The 21,325-nt window shown below is 38.7% G+C and overlaps 2 protein-coding genes across 9 annotated transcripts in view; one reads left to right on the top strand and one right to left on the bottom strand.

The window, feature by feature from the left end:
* Positions 1–19,778, bottom strand: part of LOC135306398 (rap1 GTPase-GDP dissociation stimulator 1-like) — a 42,381-nt gene extending 22,603 nt beyond the window's left edge. For 2 of the 4 annotated variants that reach the window (XM_064430259.1, XM_064430257.1), the window contains exon 1: positions 19,584–19,778. Coding sequence is in view for 2 of the 4 variants with exons in the window: in XM_064430255.1 (XP_064286325.1) it covers positions 19,463–19,520 (58 nt within the window). In the remaining 2 variants the exon portion in view is untranslated. Of the gene's footprint in view, positions 1–10,598; positions 10,684–19,462; positions 19,548–19,583 lie in introns of those variants that run through there. The other 2 variants (XM_064430256.1, XM_064430255.1) reach the window with 2 other exon arrangements.
* Positions 19,535–21,325, top strand: part of SH2D4B (SH2 domain containing 4B) — a 68,136-nt gene continuing 66,345 nt past the window's right edge. For 2 of the 5 annotated variants that reach the window (XM_064430265.1, XM_064430261.1), the window contains exon 1: positions 20,135–20,269. Coding sequence is in view for 1 of the 5 variants with exons in the window: in XM_064430260.1 (XP_064286330.1) it covers positions 20,080–20,269 (190 nt within the window). In the remaining 4 variants the exon portion in view is untranslated. Of the gene's footprint in view, positions 19,702–19,862; positions 20,270–21,325 lie in introns of those variants that run through there. The other 3 variants (XM_064430262.1, XM_064430264.1, XM_064430260.1) reach the window with 3 other exon arrangements.

Here is a 21,325-nt window from a genome sequence, read left to right as displayed (position 1 = left end):
GTACTCCAAATAATAAAAAAACTCTTTACCATTCTGCTATTTCTAGGTAATTTATTAATATATAGAATTGCACAGGTTCCAGCAAAGGTAACCTCTAATAATTTTAGCTTTCTATTGTAAAAGCAGCCTTTATTGTGCTCTTCAGACTTCATCAGATAATCATCTCTCATATCCCAAGATAACTTAGACAGAGGTTATTGAAAGGTTTGTAGAAATTGAAATGCATTAACAGTATATCCTTTATTGACCTTCTTACCAGTTCCTTAAAAATATGTGTTGAGACAGTTTGAGACCAGTTGTGGAGATTCATCTCCACAAAAGTCAGCAAAACTATCCTTTTTTATCCTGTCTGTTTAGTAATCCTGTGCTTTAGTATAATCCTACAATTTACCTGTGCAGAGGTCAGACTTCTGCGTTTTAGTTTTCTACATTCCTTGCAACTGTTTTTGTAAACTCATCCCACTCTTACTGCTGCCAACTTTATTAATGCTGGTGTTGATCTCAGTGCTATTCTGCATGTCACAGTTAATGATGTAATGAATCATCTTTTAATCTTTTATAAACTCTGTAGTATAGCATCCAATTCTGATAGTTATTTTATTGTTTTGTTAGAAATTTTCTGTCCTTTGAATATGTTTCAGAAAGCATGGAGGAATTTTCAAAAAGACTTAAAGTGGCTGCAATTAATGTAAGAAATATTGCTGGAAAACTGATGTCTGAAGTAGTTAATGTTTATGATATAATATAGGATGTTGCCAAAAGTGTAGTAAAATAGCATTTCTGCTTTACAAACAGTTTCACTGAAAATGCTGACTCATTAATCATGCCTTAGAAATTATTCGATGAGGATTAATAACTGATCACTTATTTTTGTTTGGTGGACTTGCTATGTTCTCTGTCCCTAATGTATCTATTAATTAATGTGAGATTTTTTTAAATGAATTTAGTGCATACAGGAATTTACTTCTGAGGAAAAAAAAGGGTCCTGAGCTGTTTTGAAAAGAGGATGAAGTAAAGGGAATTGAAGTAGAACATAATTACAAGCTGTTATTGCCTATTAAGAAAAAAATTATTTGGCTTAAAAAATTAAATGCAGTTACAAAAAAACACAACAGATTTGCTTTTGTGCTTTAAAGAAGTTGCCAACTCCAGAAAAATATCTGAATTCACCAGTTCCAGTTTTCCTGCCAACATTTGCTGAATAAATCATTTTGCGTAAATGATGTACAGTAGAATGCAGCTTTTTAACAAAAAAACTAGAAAAAAAAAAACCCCAAACCACCTGAATGACCTGACAGTTTAACCAGGTTTAATCTTAAGTGAAGATCTAGTGGGAGTGGGCAGAAGGCTACAGCTGCTGATTGAGCAACATGAGATAAATTGGAAGCCTGTGAGATTGAATTATCTATTGAATTCTGTTTCATCTTATCAAGACCCAAAATGTGTTGGCATTTGACTTCTAGTACTGTGTTCTTTAATTAGAGCAATAGTGATGTTTGCAAATACATTTCTCAGATATTTCTAATTAGGATCTATAAAGCTATGGAAAGACGGGATTTCTTAAGATGGACGAGGTTGTTTTACAAATAACAGGGGAAAGTCTGTACTGATGTTTCATTGGGTCAGTACAGTAGTATCTAGAAATCCAGATGCTTTGTCATTTCTCCAGGGAATAGATAGTAGAATAGCACCATATGCATGATGACAAAGTCCTTGTAAAACACCCCTCTGGTTTCAGTCTGTAGTATTTTGAAATGAGTAGTATGAGCGGTAGCTGACTCAAGAGTTACTTATAAAAGCCTCACAGAAAGCAGCATTTAACTAGAACAGTATTAAAATACTGAACCCTTTTCTCAGGACTCAGAATTTTATCATGCTTGTTATTAATTAAAACTTGATAAACATGACCAGCTTGGGACTGATTCCTCAATACTCCTTATGTTTAAGTCCATGCTTCTGCAGGGGCGGTGAAACAGATACTGTTAAGACAGTTATTTATGTGAAAAAGTGGTAGATAGAACATATACAGATTGTGACTAAAACTGACCAGGATAGGGTATTTATTTCTCCTTTGTGGAAAGTTCCAGGGTGCTGACATTTTGTTTCATCCCATGCTGGAATAGATTGTTGGCACGTTGGAGCTAGAGGCAAACCAGAAGGATTTGTGTCAGGGTTTTTGCAGAAGTGGTTCTTGGCCAGCGGGGGCTGCATGGCGCGCTGCCCGGCCGGCGGGGAGCCAGGCTGGAAGGGTGCCAGCCAGGCCAGCCAGCTGGTCAGACAGCAGGGACTGCCCGCCCCCTGGCCTCTGAGGAGGCTTTTAGCAGAATAAACATGTTCTGAAGGAATACTATTCGTTCTCTTGAATCAGCATTTTTGCTAGGATATCGCTCATCAGCTTTAGTAATTCACCATAGAAGAGAGGGAAATGGGAACTCCTTGCCTGCAGGGCCTGAGTTTAGAAATCTCTTGAGACTGAGGTACAAAGGGCTTTTTTCCTGAGCTGAAGGCATAGATTATTAATTCACACATAAATCTGTACATAAGATTTATGATTTATTACTGAGTAAGAGGCATAGGAACCAGGCTTTTGCTGTGGGAGTTGGTTTTCCATCATCCTAATGAGAGCAGAGATAACAGTGCAGAAAATGTGCTGTAGCGCAGCAACATCATGTGGCTTGTGCAGTGGGGAAAGAGCCATGAGGAGTGAGCTCTTTGGATCCCTTGAACCACTGCTGTGTCAACTCTCAGTGCTACTTTTGACCTATAAACTCCTTAGGGAGTGAGAGAATCCCATACATCTCCCCCTTTCATCATCTGATTTTGCCCCTCCTAAAAAAGCAATGGCTTCTGATTTTTCCCTTTTTATAGCCGCTCACATTTGTAGAAATTACTTTCTCTTTATTTCTAGAGGAAGTATAGATTCTATACTTCAATATAAATACTACTCATGGTATTACTTATTGTTATTTGGGTCCTGAGCAGTGTGAGCCAATTTGAGGGCTTGAAACAACTTAATCTAGCCAAATGCCTTGTGTTTTGCTGCCTCGTCCTTCAGTAATTTCACATACTGAACTTATTCTTCTGTTGCTTACCTTTAGTATAGTTTAGAAGGCTCTTCCATGGCTTATTATCATCAGCATTATTCAAAACAGAAAAACAAGGTAATGTGTTTTTTCAGACCATAACGATTGAGGCAGTTATTCACAATAGAGGTCTATTTAGCTTTGTCTAATGTCTCTGGTAATAGATGATTAAAGAACAGTAAAAGAAGACACTATTTATCCCTTCCTAGGTATGCTTTAACTTCTAGTAATCAACTCCACAGGGATCATCTTTTGTGGAAGTTTCATGTTGTTTAATTGCACTTAAATTCATTAAAGTATTTATGTTAAATTTGTTTGTAATTTAGCTTGCAGAACATGGACTAGAGATAAGTGCCACAAAGTAATTTTGGATTGAGAGAGAAAATAACTCATTCTTTTTTTTTTCCTTGCTGAAATTGTCATCTGGCCTTCTCTTGACTGTAGTTTGCTGTAAATGTGTTGTATCACCAGGGCAGGAAACAGAAGTCTCTATGTTGACATATCCTGTGTAACAGCTGAGGGATGAGGGTTAGGGTTGAGAAATTTGCAGAGTTCTGCAGATCAAGAGTAGCTGAAAAACATCAGGTGTAGCCTGAAGAAACTAAAATTTTAACTCATAATACTGCAAAAATAGCTGATGGGTTTGTCTAGCAACAATTAAACTAATTAAAAACAAAGCAAAAAGAAAAGTTGACCTGCATTCATGTTAGTGTGGCAGCCTGCAAAATCATGTAGCTGTAAGTTTCCATTTTCTCACAGTATTTTTTTAATGCTCTTCCCTGAAATAGATAAAGTAATCCCTGGTTTGTTGTGGCATGTCCTAAATGAACCTATGGTAGTGAATGTACCTGTATGCTGAGTAGAGGTATTACTGTATAGTAGTCAAAATAAAGCTCCAGGTCTCTTTGCCTGGGAATGTGATCTTAAATTTGTTTCATAGGAAACATAAAGGTGTAAATTGGGGATGGAAAAGTCCAGGAGGGCTGGCAAGTGTGTGTTAAGAGCAAATAAAGCCTGTAAGGTCAAATACATTCCTGCTGGCTGTGAGTGGTGCAGCTACATGATTATAGCATTTTGCTGTAACCAAGGGTAGCAAAAGCTGCTGCTTTTGATTTTGTTACCAGGGAAGGGAGGAGAAAGATACAATTCAATCCAAGGCAAGATTTTTTTTTTAATTTCTCCTGTGGTGAATTATTGTATTTCATCTCTAGAAAGTCATGCAACTGGTTTGGGACTGGGCTGACTTATATTCTTTCCAATAGAACTATCTTATCTTGGTACATGAAGTAGAGTATTGGAGGAACAGATCCTCCATCTCTTCAGACTTTCAAACCCATGGCAAGGAAATTGTCCTATAAATCAGATAAGTTATTATCTATGTCTCTATGGAAAGCCACTTACGGCCATGTTAAAAGATACATTTTGTGTCTTTGTCACTGCACTCCGGGGTGATGAGATGTAGGAGAAAAATCATGAGATCAAAAAGGACCTGGGGAGAGAATTTAAAACTAATATCCTGAGGTTGAAAGGGATATAATTATGAACAACTCCTGGCCTGGCTGGTTTTTAACTCTTGTTCCTCTGCATTCTTCAGGAACTCAGTTCAAGGAGGAAAGGAGTAGGAATGTACGAGTACAGTTTTTCCTAGAAAGCTGGAACCCTGTCATTACCTGTGAATTGAAATATCTCCTTCCACCCACTTTCAGAATCTGAAAGGGCCCATATTTTCCTCAATATTCTTTTCTCTGGTCTAGACTATGGGTAATTATTCTCAATGTTAATGGCAAAATACTTAAGTGTGCTCTAAAAATACCTCTTGCCTAGAACTGGATAACAGGAGACAGCCCACTGTGGTGTCCCCAAAATTTAGCCTTTGCTCATTGCTTTTGCAGCCTTTCTGGACTGCATTGGCCCATCCTGAGCTCCTTAAAGTATTCAATGCCTATAATCCTATGGGCTGGACCTTTGAATGTTTTGCTATTCAAAGAGCATGAGAAAGCAGCAGGTTTTAAAGGAGATTTTCACTGTTTAGCCTGAGCCATAGGTGGATGGGCTAGTGAAAACAGGAATTTAAGCCTGACTGGCTGGTACTTACATTAATGTTCTCTATTAATCACAAGGATTTAAAAAAAAATTAATCCATGTCTAAAATTCTCTTAATTGTCACAAATCAGGCAGGACAGCCACAAATGCTCTCTTTGCTGTGGTGTCACACATGGCCTTTTTTTTTTTTTTATGAGGTGAAGAAATCACTTAGCAGTAAAGTAGAAAAAGAAATTGAAATGGACAGAAGTTTTCAGAAAACTAGTAGAGAAATGCAGGCTCAGCAGTAAAAGGAGATACTGATATTCTGGTGGTAACCCAAATTAATATATTGTTATGGTGAGAAAAAATGGTAATTGATTGTTAAATGGAGATTGATTGGGAGGGGAGAAGCAACTTATATTTTTATAATTTTTGGCTTTATTCTTGGGTAACTGCTTTCCCCCAAGGAGGTAGTACAGCAAAAAGTGTGTGTGGGGAAAGCTGTGGGTAGAAAGCATATCCTCTCGGTTTGTAGCTGATGTTATGCCCTGTGGAGTCAACAAGAAAAATGGCTGCAGAACCCTGACTGAAAACAGATAAGAGGAAAAATATGATAACCTAAAACAGGTCAGTGAGATAAGTCAAAAGAAAGACAGCCAAGTGCAGTCAGGGAGAACACATGTGCCGAAGAGCATGAAAAGCTGCTTAATTGCATTCTATTAAACTTGCTCCCTTTTTGAGGGATGGACAATAACGGTAAAATTCACTTTAGTGTAAAGGTATCACAATGTTGTAAGCTTGTGTACCAGTATGTGCCTTTTTACATGCCTGATAATTTAACTGACTTAGCGTTTAGGGAACAGGTCTGTTGGACATAGCCCAGCTTCATAGGCTCGTGCTGAGCCTGAGCTCCCAGACACTCCATTTGTTATGCAAGATAAGGAAATTCTAGATCTAAATGCTGGAAGTCATGCTTGCAGGAATAGTCACAAATATGCTGTGCTCAAAAGCAATGAGTAATGCACCCTCAGCACAATTTGTGTTTGGGTAATATTTTCAGGCAGTTTTTTTTTTTATAAACAAGGGGTTAGGAACCTTGACGGTTTAAATCAAAGTTCAACTTCTTTGACAGTTGTTTGGTTCCAGAAGGTGTTGATTTCATCATGTATTGTGAAAGAGGAGTAAATTGTCAGTGCAGCAAAGCTACATGTGAGCAGATAAGCAGTCAGACAAATTGTGACAGCTGGGGATAAATTGGCTTCATTTATGGAAATGAATGATATTTTTGTCTTGCTCACTGGAGATCTAGTTTTCTGCATTTGTTGAGTGATGTTGGTCTCTAAAGACACCTTTGATCATACAGTTAATATACATCTTAAGTTTTGCAGCATACAGTGAATTAAAGGAACCCTTCCCTGTGGTTATCATGTGTGTATGGGAAGTGGGCCATAGTCTCAGCCAAATAGCATTCAGCCTAATTTTCCTGGCTCCCTAAATTTAGCTTGAAGAGCTGTCAGTGGAGAAAAAACCAATTAGACTCCATGGCAGAGAAAACACTAATTTCCTTTGGCTGACAACTCCTACAAGGGGCTTTTTGGCCAAGCAAAAGAACAGCTGTGTAAAAGCAGAAGCCTTTTTTGCTGATATGAAAGCACCAGCCCAGCCCTCATCTCTCCCTGCTAATCAATCTGCTGGGAGCGTAGGTGGGTGTTGGACACAGCTGGCAGAGCAAGGAGGCCCCACCAGGGAGCCCAGTGGCAGGAGACATATGTGGGGAAATGGCAAATAACAAAGCAAATGCAATTATTGGCCTTTTGTGCCTTGACTCCACCTAAATAGGCACAGCACAAAAGTTCACTGTCCAGATTAAAATTCCTGAACTTCTAGGGTTTAATTAATGGTGGCTTCTATGCAAGTAAACTCAGAGGCCTGAACATTTATTCTCCTTGTGTATGACAAATGTTGTTTGAAGAGTGATAATACAAAGATATATTTTAGGCCTGGAAAGGGCATTCATTTCACTTTTTATTCTCTGGTACAATGCCAAAAAAAGTGTATTTTGTCTGCAATTTGTCCTCTACCTGCACCTGTCTTGTTCTTCCTAATTGCTTGTATGACTCCACTCAAGATCTGGAAAAAACCATTGAGAGAGGGGGATTTTGTTCCTGCACTGTTGAAGATAAGGGGATTGCATGACTTATGGTGTGAGGTCCCTTATTCATCTTGGAGATCTCCAATACAAAATGGACAGTAGTGGGAATTTGCCTAAGTTCTGTTAAACATAAAATTATTTTGTGGCACTGTCTGCAATTTTGTAGTGCTGAACATTATGGTGTTGATCCTGACATGTGCTTTTGACCCATTTTATAATGAGATGTGAAGAGGATCCTTAGAAGACAGTATTGAAGTTGGTTGCATAATGGATGTGCCAGGAATATTTTCCTTGCTTAGTGGGTGTGTGTGTTTGGATATTTTTATGCAGTATAAGAGACTTTGTACCATAAAAAAAGGTCGTTCTCTCTTCTGACACACATTTTAAAAGCTATGGCCTTATAAGCTCTGTTGTTGCTTAATGCAAGTAACATGCTGCTGTAAGATATGACCTACAATTTAGAGCTCTGCTCCTAACCCAAGTTGCTCAGCAGAATCTGCTTACTCGTGCATCACTTTTTCAATATCTATAAAGTGTTACTTTTATGCTTGTTCCCAGCAGAGCAAGAAGGATCAGATTTTAAACGTATGCAGGTAGGCACAGGTGTCTTAGCAATTTTGAAAATCCTATTTTTTTTCCTGGGTAATTTCTTGTTTGTTTTAACTTAGTGATGTTGACCTGGTTACCTGTGCTGTGTGAGTAGGTTTGAGCTCTGCTGCATGAGTGGATTGGCGTTGCCTGGGCATTGAAGGTTGCAATAAGATTTTCCTGGGCAAATTCATGTTTACGTAATGCTGTGCAAGTTTTTTTGATGTCACCTAGAACTATCTGGTTCAAAATTCTTGGCAGGTTTCTCTCAATTTTTTGTCTGGAAGAAATGCTTGCAATCATTAGAAATTATATAACTAATTTTATGAATATCAAAATTCTAAATGGGTGGGAAGGGCTTTTCAGAAAAGGAAACATTTAATAAAGGGAGGGATGGACTGTCTCTGAGCAAGTCCTAAGATTCTTTTGCTGTGCTGATCTTGTCTTGGCTAAATTTCTTTGTGGCTAGATTTCTTCCTATCGTTCTACCTTTTTTTTTGCGCAAATAAGTTAAAGAATTATAAAATTATTTGGTAAAATAGTTTTGGTATGCTAGATTCAACACCTGTATTAAACAACACTGATTCCAAATACTTCTGATAATTCTAATAGTCTGAAGATATCTCTAATTTGTAACATGGGGTAATTTCTTTTAAATGGGCATTTGTTTTTCTTGTCTGGAATAGGTGTTTTTGAAGGAGTTTCTACAGATGTTTCAGTAAAGCTGAGCTGCTTTTATTCCCAAATTTAAGTTTTTAGTCTTGACAGGATATAGTTTTGTACTCTTGACTGCAAAGGACCATAACAAAGTCCCCATTCCAGTTTATAAACAACAACATACTGTCACTGTCCTTCCCTGGACTGGGCCCTGAATTAAGTACTTTTTCTGTATAGATTTAATTTTGATTGTATTTCCATTAGAGAACAGCTCCCCCTGAAAACTTGATTTTGATATTAGAACAGTGAAAAGATAATTTGGCTCTTTCCAAGCAGAACTGTATTTTATTTACTTAGTTTAGATTTTTTTAGTGCCTGTGGAAGGATCCCAAAGCACAAGAATTTTTGGTGCAGTCTATTTCTAGTTCTAAAGAATAAGAATAGCTGAATTTTCATTAGGTTCTAGACAGCAATAAGTTTGCTGACTCTGATTTATTTAAGTGCATCTGATGCAATGCTTTAAAATCAAGAAGGAAAAGCAACTTGTATTAAAAGCAGCAGCTGTGGGATTTCCCTATGGTATTGATGTATTATGGGTTTATAATGCTGTTGAAGCAAATGGCAAGGTGCTGGGGAGTGCTGAAAAGTGCACACAGAAGGAATTTGTAATATTTTCCTGGCTGGCTTTAGTATTTTTAGTTGTAAGGAAGGTAACATAGTCTACATCTAAAAATTATCTGAATTGTTATATGATTTTACAGGAATTAATGGGTTTGGTTTTTGGTTTGTTTTCTTTATTTTTTTTTAAGATAAGTTTGACAGACCTGTACTTAGAAGTGTGTGGGTTTCTGTTTGTCATTTCTTATTATCCTGCCCAGAGTTTTGTACTTGGGCAGCAGAAACAGTGCTATATGAGTAAAATCAGGCTGGAAAGAGCAGGAGCAAAAGTGGGAATAAAAACTTTGAGCCATGACCTGCAAATATATCAAAAGGATAAGCCTTCTGAGCAGAACATTCAGAAAGTAGGACAGGTACACATAAATGATGTAGAAGAAACAATTCACCAAGTTCAGCTGTCTCCACCTGAATTGCAATAGAAAGCCAGTCCTATAGAAATGACCTGTACAGCAGAGGTAGTTTAACCAGAAGCAATACCTGTCTAATACTACTTTAGTCCACTTATGTTTCTGACTGTTTAAAGTGCTTTTAATTTAAATTTTGACCTACTTTTTTGTCAGTGTCCCTAAACTACTGAAATGCGTAACATTACTTGAATAATCATTTAATTGACTGGGAAGGTAATTACTCTAAATAGCAGCTCAGTTGTCATACTGCTCTTAAAGAGAGATTATTTAAACATATTGAGTATTGCTAAGATTAGTTCTGCTGATGTCACGAGGTCTGGCTGTGACGTGAGTTGCCATCACATGAATGAAGGTGGAAGGCTGAGCCCTTTGATCCCGTTAACCAATACCTTGGAATGATCTGGAGACTAATGGAAATTAAAGTTTCAAAGGTATATTTTAAATCCAGTATGAAAGGCATTCCTTTCACGTGGAAAGGTCAGAGCTAAGGGCTTGTACTCCAGCTTTCCCTGTGCTGAGGGTTGAGTCATAAAGAAGTATATTCAAAGGTTGGACCACCTAAATACAGCTCCAGTCCTCTCAGTAGTGTTTGGCAATGTGCAGCATGTATGCAGAGGCACATGTCAGCATAGTTGCTTTGATGGATGTTGTACTGTCAATGGAGAGGAATGAATTTCTGTTCTCTTTCAAATACTTACATTTCATAAGAAGTCATTTTCCAATGCTTTAAGTTCCCTTTACATTGCCATTCCTATAATTTGCTAGTTTTCTTTAAACCAGCCTTAATTTTTATGTGACTGTAAGTGTTACGTATTGTTTGAAATAGAAGACACAAGAATTTTAGGTCACCTATAGTATTGCATTTATCATAGAATTACACTTGCATATTTAAATGATCCTAAATTAGTTTTCTATTTCTGTCACATGCATCTGCAATTTCTAGATGAGAGAAAATTAAGCACAGACTAGAGATTGTATCTATCTATAGTTAACAAGAGCTTTACTTACCCATAAAAGCTGTAGCTCTCCAGAATGGGGACAATAAAGAGCAGCTGATCTGTACTGTGACTCTGTGTCCTTTGCAGCTACCACGCTGTGAGGAAGGGGGAATATTTTATAGCTTTCAAGCTGATGAGCAGCCCACAGCATGCTCACTCTTTCCTCCTCCTGCCTTTTTCTGTGACCCTGCTCTTCAAATGCATCTAATACTCCATAATTACTTAATCCTCCAGCACTACTTTTGTTTCCAGTTCTTAGATGTCATTAACAGAAATGGAAACATAGTAATTATCACACTGGGAGAGATCCTTTCACATCTCCAAAACAGTTTTTATGAATTTCCCTTTGCTGTCATTCAGAAGAGTGATTATTGAATCTAATAAGGGACAGAGTTCCAAGAGAAACTAGATTACAATTGGCATCTATTTGCAGTCAGATTTAAGAGTGTTCCTAGAAGCTGATTTTAAAGTCTAGCCAAGTTTCATCCATATCTGGACCTCACCTGGCAGGTGCTAAGTGCTTGAGAAATGGTCCAAACCCTTCACACTCATCTTTCAAGCCTGTGGCTGAAATATAAAAGAGGATTTTTTTTTTTTTGTAAAGAAAACTTTAGGGCCTGAGGGTGCTGTCTCTGTCTTACTGGTTTTTGATCAAGTAGAATGCTTTCTGAAATATTCTCAATTATAATTTTGTAATGGTTATTTAAAAAAATATGGCATTTCAAAAAATGGTTGTCAAAAAATTGCTGGTTTTGAAGCAATAGTTTGAAAATAATGGTTTGAAAAATAATATAGTTGTTTTGTTTCTTCCTGTTGCCTTTCCAAGCCCACTTTGTGGGGGAGTTGAATCTCTAATAAATAAGAGGCAGTTATAGGACAGCTTACGAAGCATGTGCTGTGTTCTATTTGGAATGCATTACAACCCCCTAGTGTTGCTGCAGCCTGAGCTAGAGGAAATGCTGTCTGCCAGTTAATACTATTTAAAGATTGTTCCAGTAAGCAGATTGAGCTTCCCAGTGTGGTGCTGCTTAGTGGGGGCTGTGTGGTGCAGTCTGTGGTTGTAACACTGGCTCCAAGTCTGTAGCATCCTAAAACTTCACTGCACCATGGAATTATAATCACTGTGGTGATTATAACGCTGGAGGGAGTTTAATTTGCTGACTCTTAAAAAGCAATCTGATAATGAGTTTGGAGCCTGAGGATCCTGTAAAGGAGGTGGAGATGTTTTACTGACTCTCTTGCTCTATAATTAAAAAGCTGGTCCCTTTGGCTGGGCTTATGGAGAGAGAGGATGAGCTGAATTCTTTCTGGCATAATTTGTTTTTTCCCAATTGAAATGACATGTCCTGCAAAGTTACATATGAATTGGAAAATAAAAGTCCTAAGGTAAAGATTGCTACTTTACATCCTGTAATGAGGAAAATTCTTGTGTGTATTGCATTATGTTTACATTGTCACATCCAGAAAAAAATACTTTTTACTGATGATGGAGAAGTACGTATGCTTGACTGCTTAAAAGGGACCAACATCAGTCAGGGATTAAGCTGCATGTCACAAAATGAGACCTTCCTGCTGGTTCAGAGATTGACAAAAGATGACTGGTTCTTGTTGGCTTTTGGGTATCAAAGGTACTGTTGTTTATTGAAGTCAGAGTGCAGACTGAGGCTTAGGCAGGATTGCCACATGCTGCCAGCATGGACAGAGGTTGGGATATTTCTGAAATGCAAGCCAGGAAGTTAAATGTTAGCATTTTATTGGCAGAGCCGGTGAAGTGTGAAGCCCCAAAAGAGACAAGAACCGGAGAGGATGAGTAGGTGGTGGTATGCAGCATTAGGCATGCCACACACATTCATCCTCCATAGAGGCCAGCTCCAGTGTGTTCTGAAGTCAATAGAAATTTTTTCAAAGAAGATGGATCATGTTCATGGATATGCAGAAAATGGTAATCATGAAAAAAATGTAACAATTTTCCTTGGTAAAAGACTGAAGACAACAAAGGAAACAAAATGAGGTATATAGTAAATGGGTGAAGACAAGTAAGAAATCACATCAGATAAACACATCTTCAGTGTCATTCATCATCTTGCTGCAGTGAATACTAATGGGGGAACAGAGGTTCATAACACTGCACAAAGCACTGACAAGCAGCCAGGTACGGAAATCCTGTGCCAAATGAACTTTGATTTTATATGCAAACTAATCAGTTTCAAAGATTGACAAAATAAGATGGTGTGGGAATCCAAATTTATAGAACAGCACTGTGAAGCTAAAATGCTCCATTATGTTTGCACATAATCTGGAAATCTGTTGTAAGAGATACTGCTCAGGTGCTGATTGAGCTGGGTGCTGTACAAATGCACAGGGAGCAATTTTAGCACTGGAAAAGTTTACACCAAACTGAAAAATCAAAAGATATCTCATCACTAACCTGGTAGAGGGTCAGTGGCAGAGAGAGGAACTGGCAGTGTCCCTGCTCCTCAGGCAAGGAACAAGCTCAGCTCTGGTGAAGCATTAACTGGTCAGCACTGCTGAGAGGAACAATGGTCTCAGGCAGGTCCTGTGCCTCTACAGCTTCTGAGGTAAAGCTGGGCCTCAGCTTGGGGGGCCTGAGCTGTAGTTACGCCTGCTCTTGTAGGCACATCCCAGGACTGATCGGCAGAAACTATTTTCTCTGCAGATACCAATGAAAAAACTTCCTTTCACCAAAAGAAATTATCTAGAATAAATGGATGGGTCTTTCTTCCTTTCTTAGTTGATGGATTGCCTTAAGTTAAGTTAATCTAATATTCTGCAGTGTGATGTCTCTCTCATCTGCAACTTAATTTGCTGCTTTAATTTTTTACAAGGTGGAAATGTGATTCATTTGATTGTGGCTTCAAGTATACTGTCCTCTTACCAGGAGAAAAAAAAATAGTGGACAGTGTGTATCTGAGTTGATCTGAGCAATAAAATACCAGAAAAAGATTTATTGGGAAGGAATTTCTGCACTGGGGAATATAATCTGATTTATATAGCACTGTTTATCTTCTCTGCCTTTGAATACTAGTGAAGGGTATTTTGGTCTGGTTCACAGGTCTGGTAGATGCAGTTATTTTGGGAAATATCAAAAGATGTTTAGAAAAGGAACTATAATTTCACTTGCTCAGCATGAAACTTCTGTGACTGTGATGAAAATAAACCTAACAGAACAGAAGGGAGAGTGGAGGAGTTAGAGCAGAGGGTGAGCATATCTGAGAGGAGAAGCAAGCTGGAGTCTGTGGTCGTGCTTCAGTAAACTGCTTTGGGGAAAGAATTGGGAATAGGCTGATCTACAGCAGCACATTAAGATGCACAGCAAGTGCCATCCTTTTCTTGGGGACACATCACCACCCAGGAGCAGTGCCCAGCACCACAACACTCTGAGAGATGTGGTGCAGTGCTGCTCCAGCTGTGTGAAGGACATCAGAGATTGATTGCTCTCTGCTATTCAGATCTCTCTGCAGTACTTTGTGGGGGAATCCATGTTAGCAAATACCATTATTGAGTTTAGAGGTACAATGTCTGATTTATTATGAAAATTGTTATATATTCTTACAGGTAAAAACATATAATTACATGTATCAAGGTTCTGTTCAAGATTTCCTGAAAAGAAGCACACACATCTATTGTGCACTGGATTTACTCTGCATGCTCTTGTGCATGTTAGATTTGATCTGAGCATGCTGTTTATCCTGTATTTCTTGGTGTTTTATAATTCTCTTGTAACTCCAGGCCCAAGTAGACTACAGATATCACCAAATCCAGGACAAATTGCCAGTATGAACATGTAGCACTCTGGTCCTTATGTACTCACTAGAGAGAGAATTTATGCATATCCAGGGACCGTGTTTGGAGTTCTGGATGTTTGGTCAGGGCTTTTTAAATGGGACATACCTAATGGTCATATTCCCAAATTGAACATTTCCTGATGGTAAAAAAAGACTTGTTCAATAAGTGTATGAACTACTACTGTCACTTTTCTTTCACTTTCAGACTGGCATAGCTTGGTATTCCTAATTAATTAAAAATAACATTTATAGTGACACTCACTTCAAGTGTCCTTTTCTGTGCATCTATAAAGTATCTAGATCCTGCAAGTCTATTTATTTTTCAATAGTTCTGTCTCTGCTTTCCCCTACTGCAATTTTTATACTCCATTTCTTGCTTTCTGTTTTGTGTGGTGCTTGTGCACTAAAATTATACATACACTCACAGATTTTTTATGCTTTTTAGTACAGAATAAAAATACAAAATGGAAAGCATCAGATGCCTGTCAACCTGAGTAACTTCAGCTGAGGAAAAAACCACCACCATGTCCTGCCTTTCCCTTGACGCACATTTCAAAGGACCTCATCTGGAGATCCCTGTAATGGTCAGAGACTTGATGGAATTGAAGTCTGATTTTAGGAACCAGAGAGAAACTATCCTTTCTAAGAAAAGGGGGAAGGTAGAAAATATGTCATTTCAGTCCTCATTACTAAGAGATGCTTCTGGAAAGCAAAGAAATGACTAACAGGAATAGATGTGATAGTTTGTGATGCTGGCAGAATTTAACTTTAGTCTGGAAGCTTGCATGTGAAGATTCAAGTTGTTGGTAAGGCTGCACTGCTCTGGTTTCTACTCTGTGTGAGTCACTTTTATGAGTCCCACATGCTAATGTTTGTCAGAGTTTTCAAAACACTGTTCTTAATCTTGTTTGGTGCTGTAACTGTGTCATGGAAGAAGGTCAGGTTAGCTCCAAGGCACGAGCACCATTAGTCTCAGGAGGATGGCCAAATCACTCCGTGCTGAGGAGTACACGTTCTGTGTGTAATGATTTGGTTTTAATATCTTGCACTTCTGCAACATTTTAAGGAGTGCTGTTGGGATGAATGGTTTCTCTGAGCTCAGTCCAAGAGGTCATTCATGCTCTTGGTTAACTCTAAGAGTTTATTCATATGAAAAAAGAAAGAGGAAAAAAAAAAAAAAGAGAGAACTTTTCTATAGGTTCCCTAGTTTTGTTGAGGCTGGGAGATGTCATGTCCTTTCATGTAACTTACTTTCAAATATATTTTTTTTTTCCCTCAGGACCTTGGTAAGAAACTTTCTGAAAGAAAAATAATGAACTTTTTAAGAGACCTAGCAATGGTTAAGGGATTATCAATGATGATCTGGAGGGCAAATGGGCAAATCCCTTGTTTAGGAGAACTGTTCTGCCACTATACATTTGGAAAATATTTTAGATATTGTGTGGAGCAGGCAGATTTTAAATTAGCTATAGATTTTTCATTCTTCCTGTCTGGTTCAGTAAAAAGATAATTTGCTTCATAACATGTGTCACAATAGAGACTGGCTACACAACAGAAGCTTGGTTTCAGAAAAGTTTTTTGATGTTTTGACATTTGATTTTCTTCTACATTGGAAGATTTCAGCTTCATTTTTATGCTTCTACAACCAGAGTGTCATCTCTGGAATTGAAACCTTTGTATTTCAATTAGAAGGCTGCAGAGATACCCAGCTAGGCTCACAAAACTGGTTTGGGAATGGGCTACAATGCACACATCTCTGTTCTGCCTACTGTCTGCTGAGTGTAGTTTAGATGGGAATTCATTCAGGTACATCCAGGATTTTAGTCTAGGGCCAGAGCAATAAGAATGTCTCACTGGCATAGATAGACCTAGCCCCAACCAGCCTTTCTTGATGAAATGTTTATTGATATGTCTTCAAAATACTTAGGCTTTCACTGAACTTTTTTGAGCCAAAACCATTCTGATAAATGCTAATTATTTCCATCCATGTGTGACAACATGTAGAGCACAAAAGGAAAGCTAGATCCTGCTTTCTGCAATTAGTATATTTTTTGCTCAGGGATAAGGCTTAGAAGCAGTATTAGATTTAGTTATTTGTGCTTTATCTCTGTCAGGCTCAGAGAACTCATGTATTTGACTGCAAAATTCAAACAACACTGCAAGAACTAACATTAGTGAAATATTCACTATCTTCTATGCCACTTTTTAATTACCTATTGTTATATAAATCCTGCTGTTCTTTTTCAGTTTATAATGGAGATCAGAGGAATTTCACTGCTGAGATTAATTTTTGGTGTCAGTTCTTTCTAAGGCCCTCTGAGTATTTGAGGGTTTGCTTCCAATAGTTTTCATTAATAGCTAGAGTTTTTTTTAGGCTGGTTCTCCTTTAGTTGCACATGCTGAAGCTCAAGAGACCGATTCAAAGCCCAGTGAATGAATTCTGACTTGAGCTGCTCTATTTCCAGCTCTCTGTCTCCTGAGGCAGTGAAAACTGTAATATCAAGAGAAAGAAGCAGGTAGGTCCTACAGCTCAGCTGTTTAAAAAATGACCAGAGTCCTTGCTTAGGGATATTGGAAGATGATTCCAGCTGGCCTTTGGAGAGACTCTAGAAGATACAGAGAACTCAGCCATGCCTGTTCCTTGATACAGATTCCTGAAATTAAATACTCTTCTGCATCTTTTGAGTGGAGAATTCCCTGTTCTGAAGATCAGCAAAGCAATCCAGCACCACCTTTGTTCAGAGAAAAGGGCTTGTGCATTTTGCTCATGGTATTATAAAATTGCTTGGAAGGTAAAATATTGCTTCTTTTTTTTTGAGAAAACCAGAAATTATTGAAACTAACTGAACTTCTGACTTTGTAGGGCATAGAAGAGCCTGTAAAATCATAAAATCCACAAAAAAGACTTGTTGCTGATACACATGAACTTAAAACGAGAAATGACAAGGGAAGGATATGTGCAAGTATTTACGATGCTCAGAACTGTGTGTGTTATTCTGAAATTGTTGTGGATTTTCTTCATGTCTTTCCACTTTGGTAATGACAATATATAAATAGATGTAAAATGTTATGAAATTAGGATTGCTCTTTTGAGTGGAGTTGTGTATATGATTTTTTACAATCCTTGTGTAGTAAAGGAGTGTGCAAATACAGAAACGTATCCTTATATATGATTTTGTTTATTGAACATTTAGGAAAAAAATCACAAATTATCTTTGCTCACTAGGAGATCATATATGGTACATTAATGGTGTAAACTATTCTGTTATATATAAGAGCTGCAAGATGCAGTGATATACCAGTAGCAGAGAAGCACCTTTGTGTTCAACCTGCTATGGAATTTAGAAAAAGCGTATTTGCTCACAATAGAAAATGTATCATAGTAAGTCCAGAAGCTAATGAATTTCTGGGAGGCAAACATAATGGAAATCTGGACTTGATTGCAAAGTCACAATTTCCACCTGTCCAGCATAGTTTCTGATTGAAGATCTAGATTATAATGAAATATTAGTGGTTAAAATACGGGCTCTTGCTTTATTGAAACAGTGTAGTCTGTTTATTTTTAGTTGGTAACCATTGTCCCTTCTCCTTTTTTTAAATTCAGCTCTGACCTTAAATTGAGCTGTGACATTAAGCTGACTTCCTGTATCAACCATCTGCATCCTCCTGCAGATTTTTTTTTTTTCCAGGCATTTAGTCCCTGTTCTACAAACTCAATGTCTGCACTATCCCTCCTAAAGAATGCAAATATTGACCTCTTGCTCTACAATGGATTTTATTTCCAGAAAATAAGTCTTAATGAAGCATTTTTGTAATGGAACAAAAACAACTAAAGAACTACAGTCTCTGAGTATTTCTGTAGCGTTGTAGGAAGAGAGGCTAATTAGAAAGGGAGAAAATGCAGTAAGATACAATCACCAGGCTCAGTGGGAAGGGCCAGGAGTGGAGCTGGGGCAGTTCAAACTCCTGTGCAGCCTAGAGAAGCCTCAAGGTCGTTACAGTGCTCTACCTACTTTTCCTTGGCCCAAAGGATCCTGCATGTGTACATCTTTTCTCCAAACAATCCCCCTGTTCTAGAGGGTCTTTGTAGCTTTTTGACCTTTCAGCTGAATGTTTGCTTGGTTTTGTGAACTTCCCTGTGGCTTCCATATGGTTATTTCTGGGATAAGAATTTGGCCTGTATTATCCTACTCCCACACATATCACATAATAGTCCCTGGTAGTTACTGTGCTTTTTCAGGGAAAATGCAGTGTCTGATCCCATTTCTTCAGTGACCTACAAAGCTCTTTAATATTGCACAGTCTAGGTAATCCCATTGATTTTGCTAAAGTTGACTATACAGCATAAAGATAAATGCTTGCTTCAATCTATATTTTCTTAAACAGCTGGGCCAACAAAATAGGGTCTCTGCTGGTGACAAATCTGCAGACAATTCCAATAAAATTTAGAAAGGGATATAAAACTCTTTTCTTTTTCATAATAATTATGCTTATAAGGATTATTACTTTAAATGAAAAAATTAAAGACTAAAACTTTTCAGTACAAGTCCAGCATCACTCCAGTGCATTCGGTATTTATACTTTTTAAGTGCTGACTTTGATCTGCTCGATGACAGCTCCAGTTAGGAGCAGTCTGTCTCACTCTTGGGTGAGTTTATGGATTCATAGTAAATAAGCCTGCAGGGACTATTGGATCATTTTGATCATCACAAGCCATTATCCCTTCACCCAGTTATCCCTGTAGCATTTGTTCTTAAGCTGAATGTAGCAGATCTGTGACATTTCTGAATTTCATGGGAAAAAATGGAGTGGCTTCATGTGCTTCACTGCGCACTCTAGGGCTCAGAATTGATGGTTAATTTAGTTTGCCAAGAACTGTTTGTGGTGCCAGTAGTGAAAAATTAAAAAGCTCTCACTAACCTGTTTCATGTCAGCGTACGACTCGTCTCACTGAGAGACTGATCATTATCAGTGTAATTTAATCAAAGGATCTGCTTGTATCCATAAGGTGTGACCTACTGGATGAGAGAGTTGAAACTCCTGAGAGTATTAATGTAAAAACTCCCACCTTGACTAAATAAATCACATTTTACCAGTCCAATCAGAGGGACCAGGTCTTCCTCCATTGTTCACACCCGGAACCACAGTGCAGTTTATGGTGACTGTGAGACGAATTCCCTGAGCCTCACCTTTACTTTCAGAAGTTGACCTGCTTCCTTGTTTTTCTGAGGAATAAATGATTCCTGCAGGAGTAACAGGGAGGTAGCAGCACTCTCCAGGCCACCATCAGCTCAGCTTCTTGGGAAGGTTTGTGAGGAGCACGGAGAGCCGGGCCTCGCTGCACGGAGAGGCCATGGCACGGTGTGCCAGCCTGGCCTTTGGCACGTGAGAGAAGGCTGAGGATGGAGAGCAGCTCGTGCTCTGGGGTTTGGAGCAGAACGGTGCTCAAGGCTTCTGCAGGGTGTGGTGTGTGACAGGAGCAGGGCTGGCAGCTCTTGGCTCGTGCCGTCGGGCCGAGGGCTCTGTGGAAGAGGAGACACGGCCTGTGCGGAAGGCAGCTGCCGCTGTGGAGTGTGGCGAGTAAAGCTTGGTATGAGAGAGCAGAACCTGGAAAAATGACAGGAGCTGAATCAGTGCTCTGCTAACAAACTTCAAGGTTATTCCAGCTGTGACGGAAATGGTCCTATGGGCAGCTGCAGCCTCTCGGGAGTGTCTTTCAGCTGGAAATTCCAACCATTACAGGCCTGCGATGAGCGTACTTTGGTGGCTGGATCTGAACCCTACTCCAGATTTCTGAGGGCAGCTGACAGCAGGTTCTGTCTTCCATTGCTTTGCAGGGAATGGAAGAGATCCCCACTGCTGATGATCCATATGGGTAAGAGTGAGAGAGTAGAAAAACACCAAACAGTCCTAGTGGTACATCACCTGCCCCCGGGGCAGCTCCCTCATCGCACTGTGGTGAAATAAGGAGGTACTTACAGAATTCTAAGATGAACACATGAACATGATGCTTGTTTGGCAATTAGAGATAATACTATTTCTTTTTAACCTGAGGGCATGAGGGTGGCTTAAAAAGACTTACTAAAAAGATAAAAAGACCTGGAGCAGTAGGCATAACCTGCCTGAATCCATTGTTACTCAGGAGTGGCTAGAATATTTTCCCTGTTCATGTAATGTCTCTTTGTATGAAATGAGCTTGTATGGTACAGTGTCAGTTACAGCAAAGCAAGTTTCTGTAGGAAGAAATTCCTCAATCAGCTCTGAGTATTTAGTAATTTTATGGTCATACTGTACAAAATATTTAATATAATGGACTTTATTTCCTCTATATATTTGGGTTATGGGGATTGTAGAGGGGCTCATCTTCCTGTTGGGAGAGGGGAAAGCTGGGATGCCACAAAAGCACTGCAGTCCTCTGCAATGAGAGGAACAGGGATGAAATTGCTTGAGCTGGTCATCCTTCTCAGGCAGGAGCTGCTGACAGTGGGCAGAGGCTTAGTGCAGGAAGCAACAGTAGAAATACAAAAAGAAGAAACTTAGGAGAAAATAAAAGCCTGGATAAGTGCAGTGCATGGTACTGTTGGAAAAGAATGAGATGACTCTCATGACTGAGGATATGACAAGGTCAGAGAGAACGAAATAGAGCTGCTCTTACTTCATAAGTCTGCCATAAGGGATTGATAGGGACACATCCCTGTTGTGAAACTTGGATCTGTCATAATTTTGCAAATACCTTTGAAAATGGTATTTTCTGTCAGGTGAATGGAGTGCAGGCATGAATGCCAGAGTTATGCAAGCTTGTATTGTGAAAATGAGCCACTAGGCTTAATCCAGGTTTTGTGGTTTGAAATTGTGAAAATGATTAAAGTTTAGAAAAAAAAAAATCAAGTTTCAGGAATGTCCTGAGCTACTCTTTGTTCTATGGTATACG

The sequence above is a fragment of the Passer domesticus genome, chromosome 8 (genome assembly GCF_036417665.1).
Source record: "Passer domesticus isolate bPasDom1 chromosome 8, bPasDom1.hap1, whole genome shotgun sequence".
In the NCBI taxonomy this organism is placed as follows: domain Eukaryota; kingdom Metazoa; phylum Chordata; class Aves; order Passeriformes; family Passeridae; genus Passer; species Passer domesticus.
The sequence above is the reverse complement of the archived record's forward strand: the minus strand, read 5'-3'. Positions and strand labels throughout refer to the sequence as shown.